The 15012-nt window shown below is 59.1% G+C and overlaps 1 protein-coding gene across 4 annotated transcripts in view; it reads right to left on the minus strand.

Annotated features, from left to right (window-relative positions):
* Positions 1–15012, minus strand: part of Atp11a (ATPase phospholipid transporting 11A) — a 74277-nt gene that overhangs the window by 22452 nt on the left and 36813 nt on the right. For 3 of the 4 annotated variants that reach the window (XM_090341865.1, XM_090341866.1, XM_090341867.1), the window contains exons 6-14: positions 12786–12914; positions 9342–9445; positions 8962–9012; positions 6815–6879; positions 6176–6257; positions 5160–5310; positions 4205–4402; positions 2171–2344; positions 832–1004 (exon numbers count right to left, since the gene is read on the minus strand). In XM_090341865.1, the coding sequence (XP_090197991.1) occupies positions 832–1004; positions 2171–2344; positions 4205–4402; positions 5160–5310; positions 6176–6257; positions 6815–6879; positions 8962–9012; positions 9342–9445; positions 12786–12914 (1127 nt within the window). The remainder of the gene's footprint in view (positions 1–831; positions 1005–2170; positions 2345–4204; positions 4403–5159; positions 5311–6175; positions 6258–6814; positions 6880–8961; positions 9013–9341; positions 9446–12785; positions 12915–15012) is intronic. The other variant, XM_090341868.1, reaches the window with a different exon arrangement.

Raw genomic sequence — 15012 nt, forward strand, 5'->3', positions numbered from 1 at the left:
GAGCCAGAGCCGAGGAAGAGGCCCTGCAGAAGTCGTGGGCCTCTGTCTGCAGGGGACTGTGGCTTATTTAGTCCTGTGCACATCTGCCCAAGAGCTGGACCTGGCCTGCGAGCCTCGAGCATGAACATCATGAGCCTGCCATGATGCCATTCCCCACTCTGTGTCGGAGAGCTGCAGCTGGAGAGGGCACAGTGGCACATACCACTGCGGGAGCGTGAGAGGGTGAGAGCGCAGCGCTCTCCACGTCCGTCCCCACCTGCAGCCGTGGGGGTTGGGGGGAGGAGACGGTGAGCACTCCCCGAGACTCTGCGCCACGAGAGTCTGAGATGTCCCTCACTTGAAGTGCGCCATGTGTCTGGAACACTTACAGCATCTTCCCGAGCATGTGCTTAAACTGGCACCTCTCCTCAAGAAAGCCTCAACCCAAGACCCTCCGAAAACAAGACCCGAGGTGGGTGACGAGTCACAAGGGATGGGCAGAACCTGGCACCAGCACCCATACTTCTTTCAGGTGGCCTGGCTGGACCTCAGTGTTCTTCAGTCAGGAGGGAGCAGGGAGGGGAGAGCCCCCCGCAGATGCGGGTGGGACCACGGGGGCCGATGGCTTTGAACTAGCTTACTGTGGGTGATGGGAAACACTGGAGAGAACAAAGGTCACTCCACCAGCGTCTGGCCAGCTGGAGTTGGGGCCCTGCCCCCGAGCACATAGGGTGCACAGTGCTTCCCAGGAGTCGGGGGGGGGGGGGCGGGGGGAGGTGGGCACGTGCTGGGGCCGGGCGCAGGCCGAGCCCACCACCCGCTCTGAGGGCCAGGCTGGTGGCCCCGACCCACCTCTGCACCCCTTCCACCAGGGCCACCTCGTCAGGAGAGGCAGATATGTACACGCAGGACTTGGCCACGTCTGGTGACTTCCTGGGGCCGTCCCCGAGGTCCACGCTGTCATCTTCTTTCACTTGAACGGTGTGGCAGAGGCAGAGAGCACGGAAAAACAGCTCCTCCCGCTCCTGTCCAAACACAGGCAAGACAAGGCCACACACCTCAGACAGCAGGCACGGCCGCCAGAGCCCCTCCCGGGTCACGCTTGGCTCCTGGCCTCCAGTTGTGAGACTGCAGGAGACGGACCAAAGCAAAGGGTTTCAGCCAGTGTGGCCTGCCAGGAACTGTGAGGCACTCAAGATGGCCGACGGCTGCTTGGACTTTAGGAGAGTTCAGCCCTTCCCGGCAGGCAGGGTGCGGCTCCCAAGCGGCGCCTGCAGCCTCAGCTCCTGACCAAAGACCAGACCTGCGTTGCTGGGTCGCGGCCGGATGACTCGACTCCCCTCTGCACCGCTGCCTGCTGCACACTGGAGCCCAGGGTCTGCAGGGCCAGGCAGCGGCGGAAGCTGCGGTGGGCCTGGGAGGGCGCTGATCTACGACAGCCTGGGGACACGGACCCTTCCTCCCCTCTGTGCTGAATGGCACTTGCGGTACCAACGCCACTGGTGGCCGCGTTAGACGTTCCGTGTCCTGGTCGTGGGCAGGCCACCATGGATGCCTGCAGCGCCTGGTCTGCATTCCTGGTGCATTCTGGGATGAGCAGAGCTAAACTCCTCCCACAGATGCCAAGAGGCAGAGCCCCCGTGCTCAAGGCTGTGAGTGTGGTCATCACCCCTGAACGCGGGGCACACACGTAAACCTGCGTGGCCAGAGCCGAGGCTGGGGACATGCATGCCGTGCTCTCAGGACACTGGGCCAGACTTCTCTCTCTGCACAGTGTTTCTAAGTCAATTCTGACATCCACACATGGGACTGCCTGCCACGGGGCCCAGTATCACAGTGACAGCCACATGTGGAAACGCCTGCCTGCCACAGTGACATCCACACGGGACTGCCTGCCATGGGGCCCAGTACCATGGTGACACCCACACGTGTCAACACCTGCCTGCCACGGTGACATCCACACACGGGACTGCCTGCCACGGGGCCCAGTACCATGGTGACATCCACACGTGGAAATGCCTGCCACGGGGCCCAGTACTACGGTGACATCCACACTGGGCTCAGAGGCCCCCAGAGAGTCCTGCCTGCCTTGGACACCCTGGATAAAGGGGGACGGCTTCTACAGGCGAGAGCTATGCATGTGGACGTCTTGAACAGGCAATGTGTGCACACCATGCCCCTGGCAGCGTACCTTCCCACTGGCGCCCGGGGAGGAGTCGATCATGTCAATGCCAGCTGAGTCGGGCAGGACCTGCCCGTTGCAGACAACGTGAGGCACGTAGACTTGGCCTTCGATGCAGCACTCCCGGAAAGCCATGTTGTTTTCCGTGAGCGTTCCCGTCTTGTCCGTGAAGATGTACTCCACCTGGGACAGCATACACACACGCGGGTGAGACGGAGCTCCTCACGTCCCTCCCACATCAGGCCACCCAAGAAAGGCCCAGGAGGGCCACGCCTAACGCTGGGGACCCAGGCTGAGCAGGAAAGCACGCGGCCTAGCGGAAGGGCCTTCCCTTGGAAGCCAGCATGAAGATCTCACGAGGAACCATAGAAAACACAAGGTCACCAGACAGCTGCCGTCAGGACTCGAGGCCACGAGAGGCGTACAAGACAGGAGCCCACAAGAGAAAGGGCGACACACACAATGGGGAAGACATGGCTACGAGCTTAAACCCTGAGTTTGGGTTGGATATTCATCATGAGCAGCTCCGAGAAGCAGGCTCTGGACCACATTGTGCCAGCCCGCGGTGGACCAGGTGGGTTGAGGTCAGGGACGGGGGGCAGCCCGCAGCGGCCCTTTCCTCTTGGGCCTCCAGGGAACCTATTCCTCCTACAAGCCATACCACCAAAATGTTCTTTCTACTGCGAGCTTTGCTTTAAGCTACTTTTTAACGGGGCCAACAAAAAAGAATAAATGTTAAGATGTTTGATTTATCTGCTTGCTTGTTCAACCACAACTAAATAGGAAGTATATTTTTAGGGATTGTGCCTGTGGTAACAACAAAAAAATTACCCAGTCAACTGCCATTACCCCAGTTTCACAATCCTGCAAACAAGATTCAAATTGTGGATAATAATCACAACTGTTCTGAGGACCAGGTCAATACACCGGGGGGGGTCTGTTTTTCAGGCAGTTCGCTGTTCATGCTCAGAAAGGCTCCTGGTTTCATGTGTGTTGGTTTGTTTTTTGACTCTACTGAGTTCACTAGGTCTAACAAATTGGCGGTGGAGTCTTGGTAGTCAATGGGTAGGGCATGTCATCTGTAAACAGGGACAGTCCCGTGCCCTCCTCCCCTCCCTTGGGAGCCCCCTTTCTTCCGTCTGACCGCTGCGCTGGGGCTAACAGCTTCGGCAGGAGCCCGGGGTGCCGCTGGCTGTGGGCAGCCATGCACTCTTCCCGAGTGCCAAGAAAACTCCCTTCCACACTTGGTGGTGAGCAGACTCCCGCCTCGCACACACCCACGGAGAGCAGGGCATCATCTGACTAGCTGCCGATGGTGTCAGGTAGACTAGGGTGGACCTTGGGACAGGCCTGCGACCACAGATGCAGCCTCGCTTGGGACAGCCTGACCTCGGTACAGCCCTGCTCGGCAGGACAGACACATCACCCCACAGGCAACACTAAGGCCAGACAGGCTCTCCTGCTGCAGGAACAGAGGGGGGCACGGCCCCTCCCCTCCCCTCCCCACCACCCTGTGTCATCTGCACCATGTCTGGCTCTGTGGCATCCGTAGTTCCCACATCCAGCTCGGGAGCAGCAAGATGAGGTTCTCGATGGCACATGGCTGTCCCCTAACCTGAGGGCTGAGCCAGGCATTCTGAGCTCTGTACCACACGCTGTAATGGAAGCCCGTCTGCCCACTTTAAGGAGAGGCTGTGGGGGGCCCTGAGGATTAAGTGTCACTCACAGAGGCGGAGGGCAGGTGAGCAGGAGAGGTGACCCCACACCTCACCTACCTCCATTCACAACAGCAAGGCCACCTCAAAAGTCCTGGCTCGGTTAATGCGACCTATTTGGCATGTGCTATAAGCTGGCAGTTGCCAGGCAGATAAAAGTTCAAAACCAGCCCTTCCGCTGGTTCTGCGATGCACGCAGGACCGTGGAAAAGGTTGCATCTGACCTCGGGAGGACGCCCAGTGCAGCCAGAGCCATGGGGAAGCAGACCCCAAGACGCAGAGGAGGCGGACCTGGAACAGGAAGTGCGGAGACAGCTCAGGCACTGACCTGCCCCAGCTCCTCGTTGAGGTCGGAGGTGTTGACCAGGGGTCCCTCGCCCGTCTCCTCGTCAAACATGTCTTCATCCCAGGTGATGAAGTAGGAACCCAGGAACTTCTGCATCTCCACCGTGACGTACATGGACACGGGAATGATGTAGTTAAAGAGGACCATGAAGGCCAGAAAGTCGGTGAAGGCCCTGAGGAACTGAGCGCAGGGCTGCGTCAGGGACTGCAGGGAGCACCACGCACCCAGTACCTGCTCGCACCACACAGTGAGAAGATCAAACACCAAGTACCGAGACCCTACCGCAGGGGAGCACTGAGACCTTAGACGGAGGCATAAACATGACCAGTGCCATTCGGGAACACATTCTCCAGAATCAAGTGCCGTGCCCTGTCCCAGGCCAGAGCGGGCGCTTCCTTGCACTGTCGGGGGGCTACCAAAATCACTGAGGTGCCCAGGGCAGGGGACGGGTATGCAGCATCACACGGCCTCTCTCTGTGACTAACAGATCACCAAAGCGACTAAGAAGTGATCCAGAAGACAAAGTAAGAAAGCCTGCCAAAAATGACCCCATGTAGTCTTATTCCTACGCCTGAAGCCACGCGAGTTGTAGGGAGAGAGAGGCAACGGGACACATGAGGACCACCGTGGGACAAGCGACTGGGCCCTGCTCTGAAGGCAGAACAAGGTCTTTTTCCTGAGTACCTCCCAGGACACGCGCCATTCGTGTCACAAGGACGAGCAGCCACCACTGAGCACAGGTAAACGTGGGGGGCTTGCTGCGCTGTGTTTTAGAGACACCCTAAGAATGTCAGTCACTGTCGTAACACATCTACAGATTCGTCACTCAGGGACCCAAGCCAGCAGAAAAGCAGCGTCTGCTGGCACCTCAGAACCCGTGTGAGCCTGTGCCACACCTGCTGTGGCTTCCTGCCAAGGGACAGGGTGGCCTCCATACCAGACTCCGCTGTCTCTCTGCCTCGGTCTTCTGGTTGTACCAGGGCTCGTCTCGGAAGGGCTCGCTCTGCCACACGTATTTCAGCACTGTGTTGACCAGAGCCTTGCTGACCAGGATGCACAGGTACACGATGAGGAACGCGTTCATCGACCTGGAGCACAGAGGGGGCGGCGGTCAGAAGCTGCCAGCAGCCTGCCTCCCTCCTCCCCCTTCACACAGCACCTACCCTCCTCCGCTGAGTCTCTTTCTACCCCCCCCCCCGCCACCAAGGGAGGGCTGGAGCGCTTGCTGCCCCCATACCAGGGGCATTAGCACTGAGGACCAGCTAAACCACACACGACATGGCACCACACAGACAGCACCCTGACAGAGGAGGGGAGAAAGAGCAAAACCGCTCTCTGTGGCTGGAACTCTACCACTTTAAAGAAGCTTCAACCAGGAAGCTTCCACAAGGGAGTAAACATCCCGTGATGACATTCGCTAAGGAAAGGAGTGGGGAGGCAAAGCAGACAGGGAGGGGTGCAGGGGGGGGGTGTCCTTGGTTGGTTAGTGCATTGTCCACCTCCACTTATGCAAAGCCCGGGCAGCAGAGGCCAGGGACGGCCCTTCCAGGTCCACTCCCCGGGGCCCAGGTCCCCACACTTCCAGCAGCTCTACGCTGCGGTGCGGGGACCACTCGGGGCAGGACATGCCTGAACAAGGAGCAAAGAGAACCAAACCCCAGGCCACATCTCCCTGCACGCCCAGTATCTGTTTCCTGAAGAGACGGCTCCATCCCCTGACAGACTCGGCGTAATCACAGCAGAAAGGGCTGGCTCCCACCCCATGCTGAGGTCTGCGTGAGTGTGTGGAGGGGGCGTCTGGGCCGGCTGGGCACTGGATCTAGGGCTGGCATTCAAGGCTGAGCACCTGCACCGACGCAATCGGCTCTCAGGGCCTCGGAGGGAAGGGACAGGTCAGGGGACTATGTGCACGCTGGGTGATGACACAGTGACAGGGAGGAGCAGGGACCTTACTTTTCCACAGCAGAACGCTTCTGGGACTTGGACTGATAGTTCAAGGCCATCTTGGTCTCCATGCCTGTGTAGATAGCGACACCTGGAAACAGAGGGCTGAGATCGGCACCTGTGCCACCATGAGCCCCCCGCAGCCCAGGGGCCCAGCGCAGCCCCCACCGCCCAGGGAAACCAGCTGCACTTCTCATTTCCCAGGCGTGAGACTGATTTTCCAGACTAAGGACAGAAGTCTGCCCTAGGGTTTTCAGTTCCAATTTAACATACTGAGTTTTCTGACAGTGGGACACATTTGTACCTCCAATTAAAGCACAGACTGTGGCCCATGGAAATGAGGAATGCCAGAGAAGGCACGCAGACCTCTAGGCAACTCCTCTGGACTAGAGCAGAGTGAATCTCCACAGACACAACTGCCGGTTTCCGTGCCACACCTACAGGCACGGAGTGGCCTGGTGTCTGCTGTCTGCGTTTGGTGGATTCTAGTTCCCATCGGGGCTTCCTGAAGACGCAGCCCTGCAGCCTCGGAGCCACAGGCCTAAGCACGTGGCAATGCTCTTGGGCTACACTGCAGGTTGCAGGCTTGCTTTGTGTAAATTGAACTCTACATGCTATCACTAGTAAGTCATTAACTGGAATATTTACCGAAGATCTTCTCGGTATTCTTGAGTGTGGCTCCTCTGAGAAGCAAATTTTCGGATCCCAGTGGCCTGAGAAGACAAGGGCAATGAGAACAGGGTGGAAATGCCACTGGAGGCCTGCATCCAGTCAGCCGGGGCTGGAGAAGCATGTGGGCTCTCTGGGGAGGGGCTGGCTGTGGCTGCAGCCCTGTCATTAGGGAACAGCGAAGCAGAACCGGTTCTCTGACCTGGCATCCGAATGTTTCAACAGCATTCCTACTCAAGGTCACGTGATAGGTGCTTCTGGGGCCCCTGTTAGCAGAACCTGGGCCCTGTCAGAATCATCACCCCAGCCCTAGAGTGGAGACCCTGGGGTGGGGCCAGCAGTCCTCCCCTCCCAGCTAATGTTTGAGACCTCCGATCACTGTGTGAAGACTAAAGGCAGAGTTTCATTCATCCCTCAGGTATTTCTATCTCATTCTCATAAGAGTCAGGAATCCTGCTTGGCTCAAAATGAGGATAAGGCCAGGATGGCGTAGCAGTTAAGGGTGTGGCTATAATCCATACCTGGCTGCCTCGGGGAACAAGCCACAGCCACGGACCTTACAAATGCCTCTAAGAGACCTTGATGAGTTGGGGCCCGAGCTCCGTCAGCCCAAGAGGCAGGCTCTGAGCTCTGCCAGGAGAAGCCAGGCCCTGGGGACTGGAGACATTGTTTCTTCTGATTTTCTTCAGAAGTGAATTCAAATATACAAAATTTCCAATTGCTAACATCGTCCTGATCTCTCTGGAGGGCAGAGGAAAAGCGCTGACAAATATTTCCCAAGGTTTGCTTCTGTCCTGTTTAGTTTGTATTTAATTTCATTTTAACACGGACAGCTGACAACTTACGAGGTCTTATGTACCCTTGCCGGGCAGTCAGTGTATCTGGCCAAGGAGCTCAGCCAGCACCAGCTGGTGGCACCCAGGGGTGTGGCTGGGCTGGCAGCGCGCCCCTCTGCCTAACCACCAGAGAAGACGAGGCTCGCTGGCCTGTGCAGGGCTGTCAGCTTCGGTTAGCCACGCACTTACGATAATTCATGTCAGCGGCGTTCATGAAAACAAATGGCCCGTTTAACATGGGTCTCTGGGAAGTCTAAAAATAAGACTCAACAAAGAGCTGCTTCTAGCCTGGACAGACAGAGGAAGAAACGCACTTGAGGAACTCAAAATGGCCTGTTTTCTTCCCACTCGTACATCTGCAGCCTGTGCGCATCTTTAAACATTCAACAATAAAAGTTCACCGAGTAGCACACACAGCAAACGGCAGCCCAGGGGGAAAGCCACACACAGGCCGGAGCGTGGCCTCTGCACGGCCGGGCTGGCAGGGCCGACTCCACACCTACCCCGCGGCCCGGGGGGTCACGTATTTACTCAAACACAAAGTAAGCCACAAGATTCAAACCCATCAGGAAAAAGTGAGACCCTGTCTCAAAAACGCCACATATGCCGAAGGGCAGGGGTCGTGGCTCAAAGGACGAAGCAATGCCTAGCAGTCGTGAGGGGCTCCACTCAAAACTTCACAGAGCAGAGCACCACAGAGCAGTTCCTGCACAGAGAGCTGCGGGCGACCCGTGGCAGAGCCACCGGAACCACACACGCAGGAAAACCACAGCAATGCCCACACACCCCGGGACAGAGGGCTAACGGCCACCCCACGATGGCTGGTGGTGGCACATGGGAGGACAAACCGCTCCCCTGAGCCTCAGCTCCCAAGCCCCACGGAGGAGGACCTCTCCAGACTCACAGGTATTTTGGCAATGATTTCTGCCGGGTTTCTACTTCTGGGAAAACATTTTAACACACTAATAGCAGGGCAGCAATGATGTAGAAACTGCTTAAATTTAAGGAAAAATTCTCTCTTCTGGAGGGAGGGCCACACTGGACAGGACAGAGGAGGGGCAGCCATGCCCTGCCCTGCCCAAGGGGCCACACTGGACAGGACAGGAAGGGGCCACTCTGGGCCATCTTGTGGTGCGTCATCATCCTGAGACCCAGCAGAGACAAGCTCAGGGCAGTGCCTGTCACTGGAGAGGCTGTCCTACCCTCTCAACGAGCCGAGCAGAGCAGGGGGCAGCAGGGCTCTTCTCGTGCCGCAGTGTGCGGGCAGGGCGCGGGGCTCCCAGGACTCACCTCACCACAGGCTCCTGCTGCTCATTGTAAACGTTGATGCGCCCCACAAACCTGCAACAGAAAAGCCAGGGGCCTGGCTGGCCAGGAGCGGACCCCCAGAGGTGCACGCTCCCCAGGGGACCCCATGCAGAATGGAGGCCCCAGGCAGGGTCGCTCCCCTTTTCCCCTCCTGGGCAACCCTGCTACGGCGTGGGCATGGTGTGGGCACGAGGCCCCAGGCCCCTCCTGACAGGCTGCCTGTGCAGGGAAGGCCTTTCTCCCCGAAACCCACCCAGCAGGCCACAGGGCCCCCGGGGATCCCGCTGGAGTCGGCCAGTGGAGCTGCCTGTCCACGGAGACAGGGCGGCTCAGGCCACGCGCAGCTAACGTGGTGAACTTACTTGTAGAGGTCGGGCTGCGGCTGCTCACACTCGATGGTGGCGTGCAGCCTGTCGATATCCTCCTCCGTGTGGAAGCCCTTGGTGTCCGGCACCGCGAAGTGCGTCTGCAGGCAGACGGCAACACCAGCTCACAGCCTGCCACACTCCACCCAGGCTGCCGGGCCAGCACCACGCCACCCCCGTCCACCCAGAGACCACGACTGCTGACACCTCCCACCACCCCAGTCCACCACTGCTGACACCTCCACACCACGCCAGTCCACCTGACACCTCTCACCACCCCAGTCCACCTGACACCACCACCGCTGACACCTCCACACCACCCCAGTCCACCCGACACCACCACCGCTGACACCTCCACACCACCCCAGTCCACCTGACACCACCACCACTGACACCTCCACACCACCCCAGTCCACCCAGAGACCACGACCGCTGACACCTCCACACCACCCCAGTCCACCCAGAGACCACCACCGCTGACACCTCCACACCACCCCAGTCCACCCAGAGACCACCACGGCTGACACCTCCTACCACCCCAGTCCACCCAGAGACCACGACCGCTGACACCTCCACACCACCCCAGTCCACCTGACACCTCCCACCACCCCAGTCCACCCAGAGACCACCACCGCTGACACTTCCACACCACCCCAGTCCACCCAGAGACCACGACTGCTGACACCTCCCACCACCCCAGTCCACCCAGAGACCACGACCGCTGACACCTCCACACCACCCCAGTCCACCCAGAGACCACGACTGCTGACACCTCCCACCACCCCAGTCCACCCAGAGACCACGACCGCTGACACCTCCACACCACCCCAGTCCACCTGACACCTCCCACCACCCCAGTCCACCTGATACCACCACTGCTGACACCTCCACACCACCCCAGTCCACCCAGAGACCACGACCGCTGACACCTCCACACCACCCCAGTCCACCCAGAGACCACGACCGCTGACACCTCCACACCACCCCAGTCCACCTGACACCTCCCACCACCCCAGTCCACCTGACACCTCCCACCACCCAGTCCACCTGACACCACCACCGCTGACACCTCCCACCACCCCAGTCCACCTGACACCACCACCACTGACACCTCCACACCACGCCAGTCCACCTGACACCACCACCGCTGACACCTCCCACCACCCCAGTCCACCTGACACTACCACCGCTGACACCTCCCACCACCCCAGTCCACCTGACACCACCACCACTGACACCTCCACACCACCCCAGTCCACCTGACACCACCACCGCTGACACCTCCCACCACCCCAGTCCACCTGACACTACCATCGCTGACACCTCCCACCACCCCAGTCCACCTGACACCACCACCACTGACACCTCCACACCACCCCAGTCCACCTGACACCTCCCACCACCCAGTCCACCTGACACCACCACCACTGACACCTCCCCACCACCCCAGTCCACCTGACACCTCCCACCACCCAGTCCACCTGACACCACCACCACTGACACCTCCACACCACCCCAGGAGCCACATCAGGTTTTGTTTGACTCTGCATAGTGGGCGAACGCCACGTAGGACAGGGTGCTTGTGAATGCAGGGGCTACAGGGCAGAGGCCATGCTGGCAGAGCCCACAGCAGAGCAGGGCCCACCCTCTTCTCTCTACCTTAGCCTTCAAAATGAACCAGACCATGGAGGAGGGGTCCGGGCCTCGGCAGCCCATCAGGAAAGAGCTCCAGGAGCTCAGTGCACCTCTTTTTCCCACTCCCAGGGAGCTGCCAGAGGCAGAGCCATTTCCTTCTCCCTACCCCACCATGTCCTTCCCTCGCCAGGACTGCTGGGCCAGCACAGCTCCCGTCCAGCTCATCAGTCACTTAGGCTGAATGTGTGTTAGGGTGCCAGGGGCTGCTATGCCCTGCTGCCAAACCAAGCTGGCACTTCCCGCCCAGCGATGCAGGGCTGCCTCAGGTCACGTGGAAGCACCTGTGGCATAGACGGGCTGCTCCCACTCTGCTCCCGGACAGTGGGCCATGTGAGGGGTGGCAGCGCACGTGCATGCCCCCCATGTTGCTTTCTGCACATAAGCACGTGGTGAGCTGAGGCCGCGAGCAGACACAGCCCCACGCTGATCAGCCAGACAGAAACCGTGCTGGCCCCACTCCAGGACCAGCTCCTGGGCGTCTGGTCTTGAAGAATCACCCTCTGTTGGAGGCTGGGCTCAGCTCTGCACCTGCGGTGCACCCGGCGCTCTGGAAGTTCTCTCCTCCTCACCCTGACAACCAGCTCTGCCCCCTTGCACAGAGCTGAAAAGTCACACAGGGGGAAAAGCCCACCCAAGTCCCACGAGCAGTGCCAGACTCCCCAGAATTTGAGGTGTGGGTCCCCCTCTGTCCTGCCCTGACTTTAAGGCTATGGTTCAAGGAACTGCAGACCCCCAAACCTATTACCAATACACAGAGTGCACCAAGAGCACAAGTGCAATGCAAAGTAGAAGCACCCCAGGAGCCAGCAGGACCCCCTCCAGCTCCACCGGGAGCCAGCGACCACGGCCTCAGCCCAGCAGTGTGCTCACAGAGCCATCCCCCTGACCAGCGAGGGTTTTCCTGGGACTGGCCCAAACAGCAGACCCCTGCCCACAGAGCACGAGTGGCTCCCACGATCCTGGGGCCAGATCCAGCCTTCTCCCAAGCTCAGAATCAATGCTCCTCTCATCCAGGGCCCCAATGCCCAGAGGAAGTCCTGCCACTTTCAAGGGCTTACGGCGGAAGGTCAGGTCCTCGGGCTATGCTATGGAGGAAGTGTGAAATAAATACTAAACATCCCTCTGCACAGTGACCTCATGAGCTGAGCAGGAGGGAGGGGCTCCGCCTCTGGTGTGGGTGAAGGGAGTTTAACCATAGAAGCTGCCCAGGTCCCGGTCACTAGCACTGTTGCAGATGCGTGCCTTATGCTCAATTTTCCCTACCAACGTGGGAACATTCAGACCTTTCAAGGAAAAAGAAAAAAGTCCTGGAAGATTAAAAAAATAGCACTATTTTTTCCATGGTTGTCAATTAAAATTTCAGTAGAACCAACTGTCCATGTAGAATTCCACACAGAGTGTGACAAACTAATTGTAGCTTTAGAAAATCCTTTTAGGACATTCTAACAAAGAGGCGTCAGGGGAATCTGTAACCGTGATCTTCCTCCCACTCCACGCTAGGAAACCTTTAAACTCCGTCAGCCTACCTCTTAGTCCTTAAAGCTAACTGACCTGGGCTAACGGGGCAGCCATTTCTAGTCACCTGACCTGGTGGAGGCTACGACGCTGACTGGGAAACACAAAGGGGAGCAGGCAGGAGCAGCCTGGGTGCAAACACCCGTGGCGTTTGTGCACGGGTTTCAGGTCCCGGCAGCAGCGTGGGCTGCTGCAGGAACCCCGATGGCACCGAATGCACAGGCACATTACTTTATGACTCGACTCTCCATCGAGGCTGGCAGTGGTCACGTGGCAGGTCCCGTCGGCCCGGCTGCTTGACAGGAAGACCAAGTCACAAGGGAAGGTCTCGTCCTCCTTGACCATGACGACGTCCCCAACCTGAAAGACAGGGGGCCACACTGTGAGCCTCTAGCAGGACGGCCGCTGTGCGGGAATTCTCTCCTCGGTGGTGTTTCGTCCACACTGGACACCACACCGGCTGCGTCAGAAGCCCCCGGCCCAGCAGGCCGTCCCTGCACGCTGAGATCCTGCCAGAGGCATGCATCACCTGCTCTAGCACGGTCACCGCTCCTCAGGGCCAAACACGACGAGCGCTACATTTGATGAAAAGGCCGCTGGGAAGCGGCCCTCATGGAAGCGAGAGTCGTGTTGGCACTAGGTGCGAGCGAGTTTTCAGCAATCTGAGCACCGACCACAGCCCAGTCCTCCAGCGCTGGGCGCAGGCCCCGGGGGCCCTCCAACACCAGGGAAGGCAAACAACCACCGAACCCCAACAAGCTGGGGGCAGGCATGGCGGTGAGGCCTCCGCACCACTTGCAATGCCTTGCTGCTGCTGCTCGGATGGCCCCAGCTCCTGTCTACCTGCCAGCGAGGCCTTCCATGACCTGTGGCACAGCGCACCCTTCCACTCGGACTCTGGTGAGCCCTCGGTCAACCCCCAGCCGGAATCCAGAGCAGGTGAGCTTACTATGAGATGGAAATGGAGCGCTCAGATAACCCTGGCAGAGCGGCTGCAGCGGGAAGACCTGGGCAGTGGGCAGCAGCCTGGGGTCCGAGGGAGGGTGCAGACCTGAACGGAGCTCAAATCACTCTTGACCTAAACCTTGACTCACGCGGGACCAGAAACGTACATGTAAAACACAACTACAAACGCTTCAAGGTCAAACACTTGGGTCTCAGAACTGGGCAAACAGTGCCTCAGGCATAGAAAACACGGTCCCTCAAAGGGGACGCTGAGAAGTCAGACTGCTTCAAGTTAGAAACTTCTGCTTTGTGAGGAGTTGCGGGCCACATGAAGGAACACGCACACGTAAAACTCCACAGCGACAGATCGCAACTTCCCGCCCACAGGCAGGAAGGATGACACGGAGAGCACCACTGAGAGGAGTCCACGGTGGATGTGCACAGGGGTGGCGGCCAGGGGCCTCAAATCCCCCAAAAGGAGCGGCTGGCTAGGGCAGAAGCACAGCCTCCAGGCTGCAGAGGGGCCACAGAGTCGCTCTTCACACGGCCAGAACCCAGAGTGGCAGCCACAGCAGCTCGCCGGGCCATTCTTCCCGAGCCTTCCAAGGAGGCCAGCCGCCGAGCTCTAGCCTTTAATCCAAAGAAGCCAAGTCTATCTTCATACAATACCCTGGACGCAAGGGTCCCTGCAGCCTGTGGCAACAGCCAAAGCAGAAACGCTGCCCTTATGGCTGTGAGCAGCAAGCGGCTCCCCAGGACAGACGAGGGGCTGGGCACTGAGGAGTGGAGGCTGGGGGCACACACGACCGTGCGGAGGGGAAAGGCCCACTTGGAATGGCAGTCCTGCAGTGCCGACAGTGTGGCCAGAAGCTATCAAATCCCAGAGAAGAGACGGGGGCAGGCTCCCGGGGGCCGTTCCCGCCAGCCATCCCCACATCCACAACAAAACTTAAAGAAGGGCTCATTTCCAGTCACCAAGTTCAGCTGGCCAGGGCCAGGCTAAGTCCCTCCACTGTGAACTCCTGAGCCCAACCACGCAGCTCCCGGAGAGGCCCAAACATTCCCTTCTCCGCAGCCTGCTTCCTAAAGAACCATGTTTATCTGACTGCCAAGGAAACAGGGTCATTCCAGGGACTGCACCTACCCCCGACACGGTGTGTCGATGTAGAATGGTGTAGTTTGCTCCCGGCCCGGTGGGCTTCTAACTCCACAACATCTGGGAAGCACTTCAAGCTGCCTCACCAGAGGGAAAGTGCCCTTAGCAGTAGAAACATGACGCTATGCAGGAGAACATTTCCAACAGCCACGTGCTGTCCTGGGGGGGGGGGTCCAGATCACGCCTCCCAGGAAGTGCCGTCCCACCCCACCCAGGAGCCAGTGCAGGGTGGAGGGCTGGGGCTGTCTGGACACATGCTGGACCCCAGGGGATCCCAGGGTGACCTCTGTCAGCGTCAGGCTGAGAGGAGCTCTCTCCTGCTCTCTGAGGCCAGGGGAGGAAGGACAAGAGCATGGG

This window comes from Megascapheus bottae, chromosome 11, assembly GCF_031878675.1.
Source record: "Megascapheus bottae isolate mThoBot1 chromosome 11, mThoBot2.hap1, whole genome shotgun sequence".
Lineage (NCBI taxonomy): Eukaryota > Metazoa > Chordata > Mammalia > Rodentia > Geomyidae > Megascapheus > Megascapheus bottae.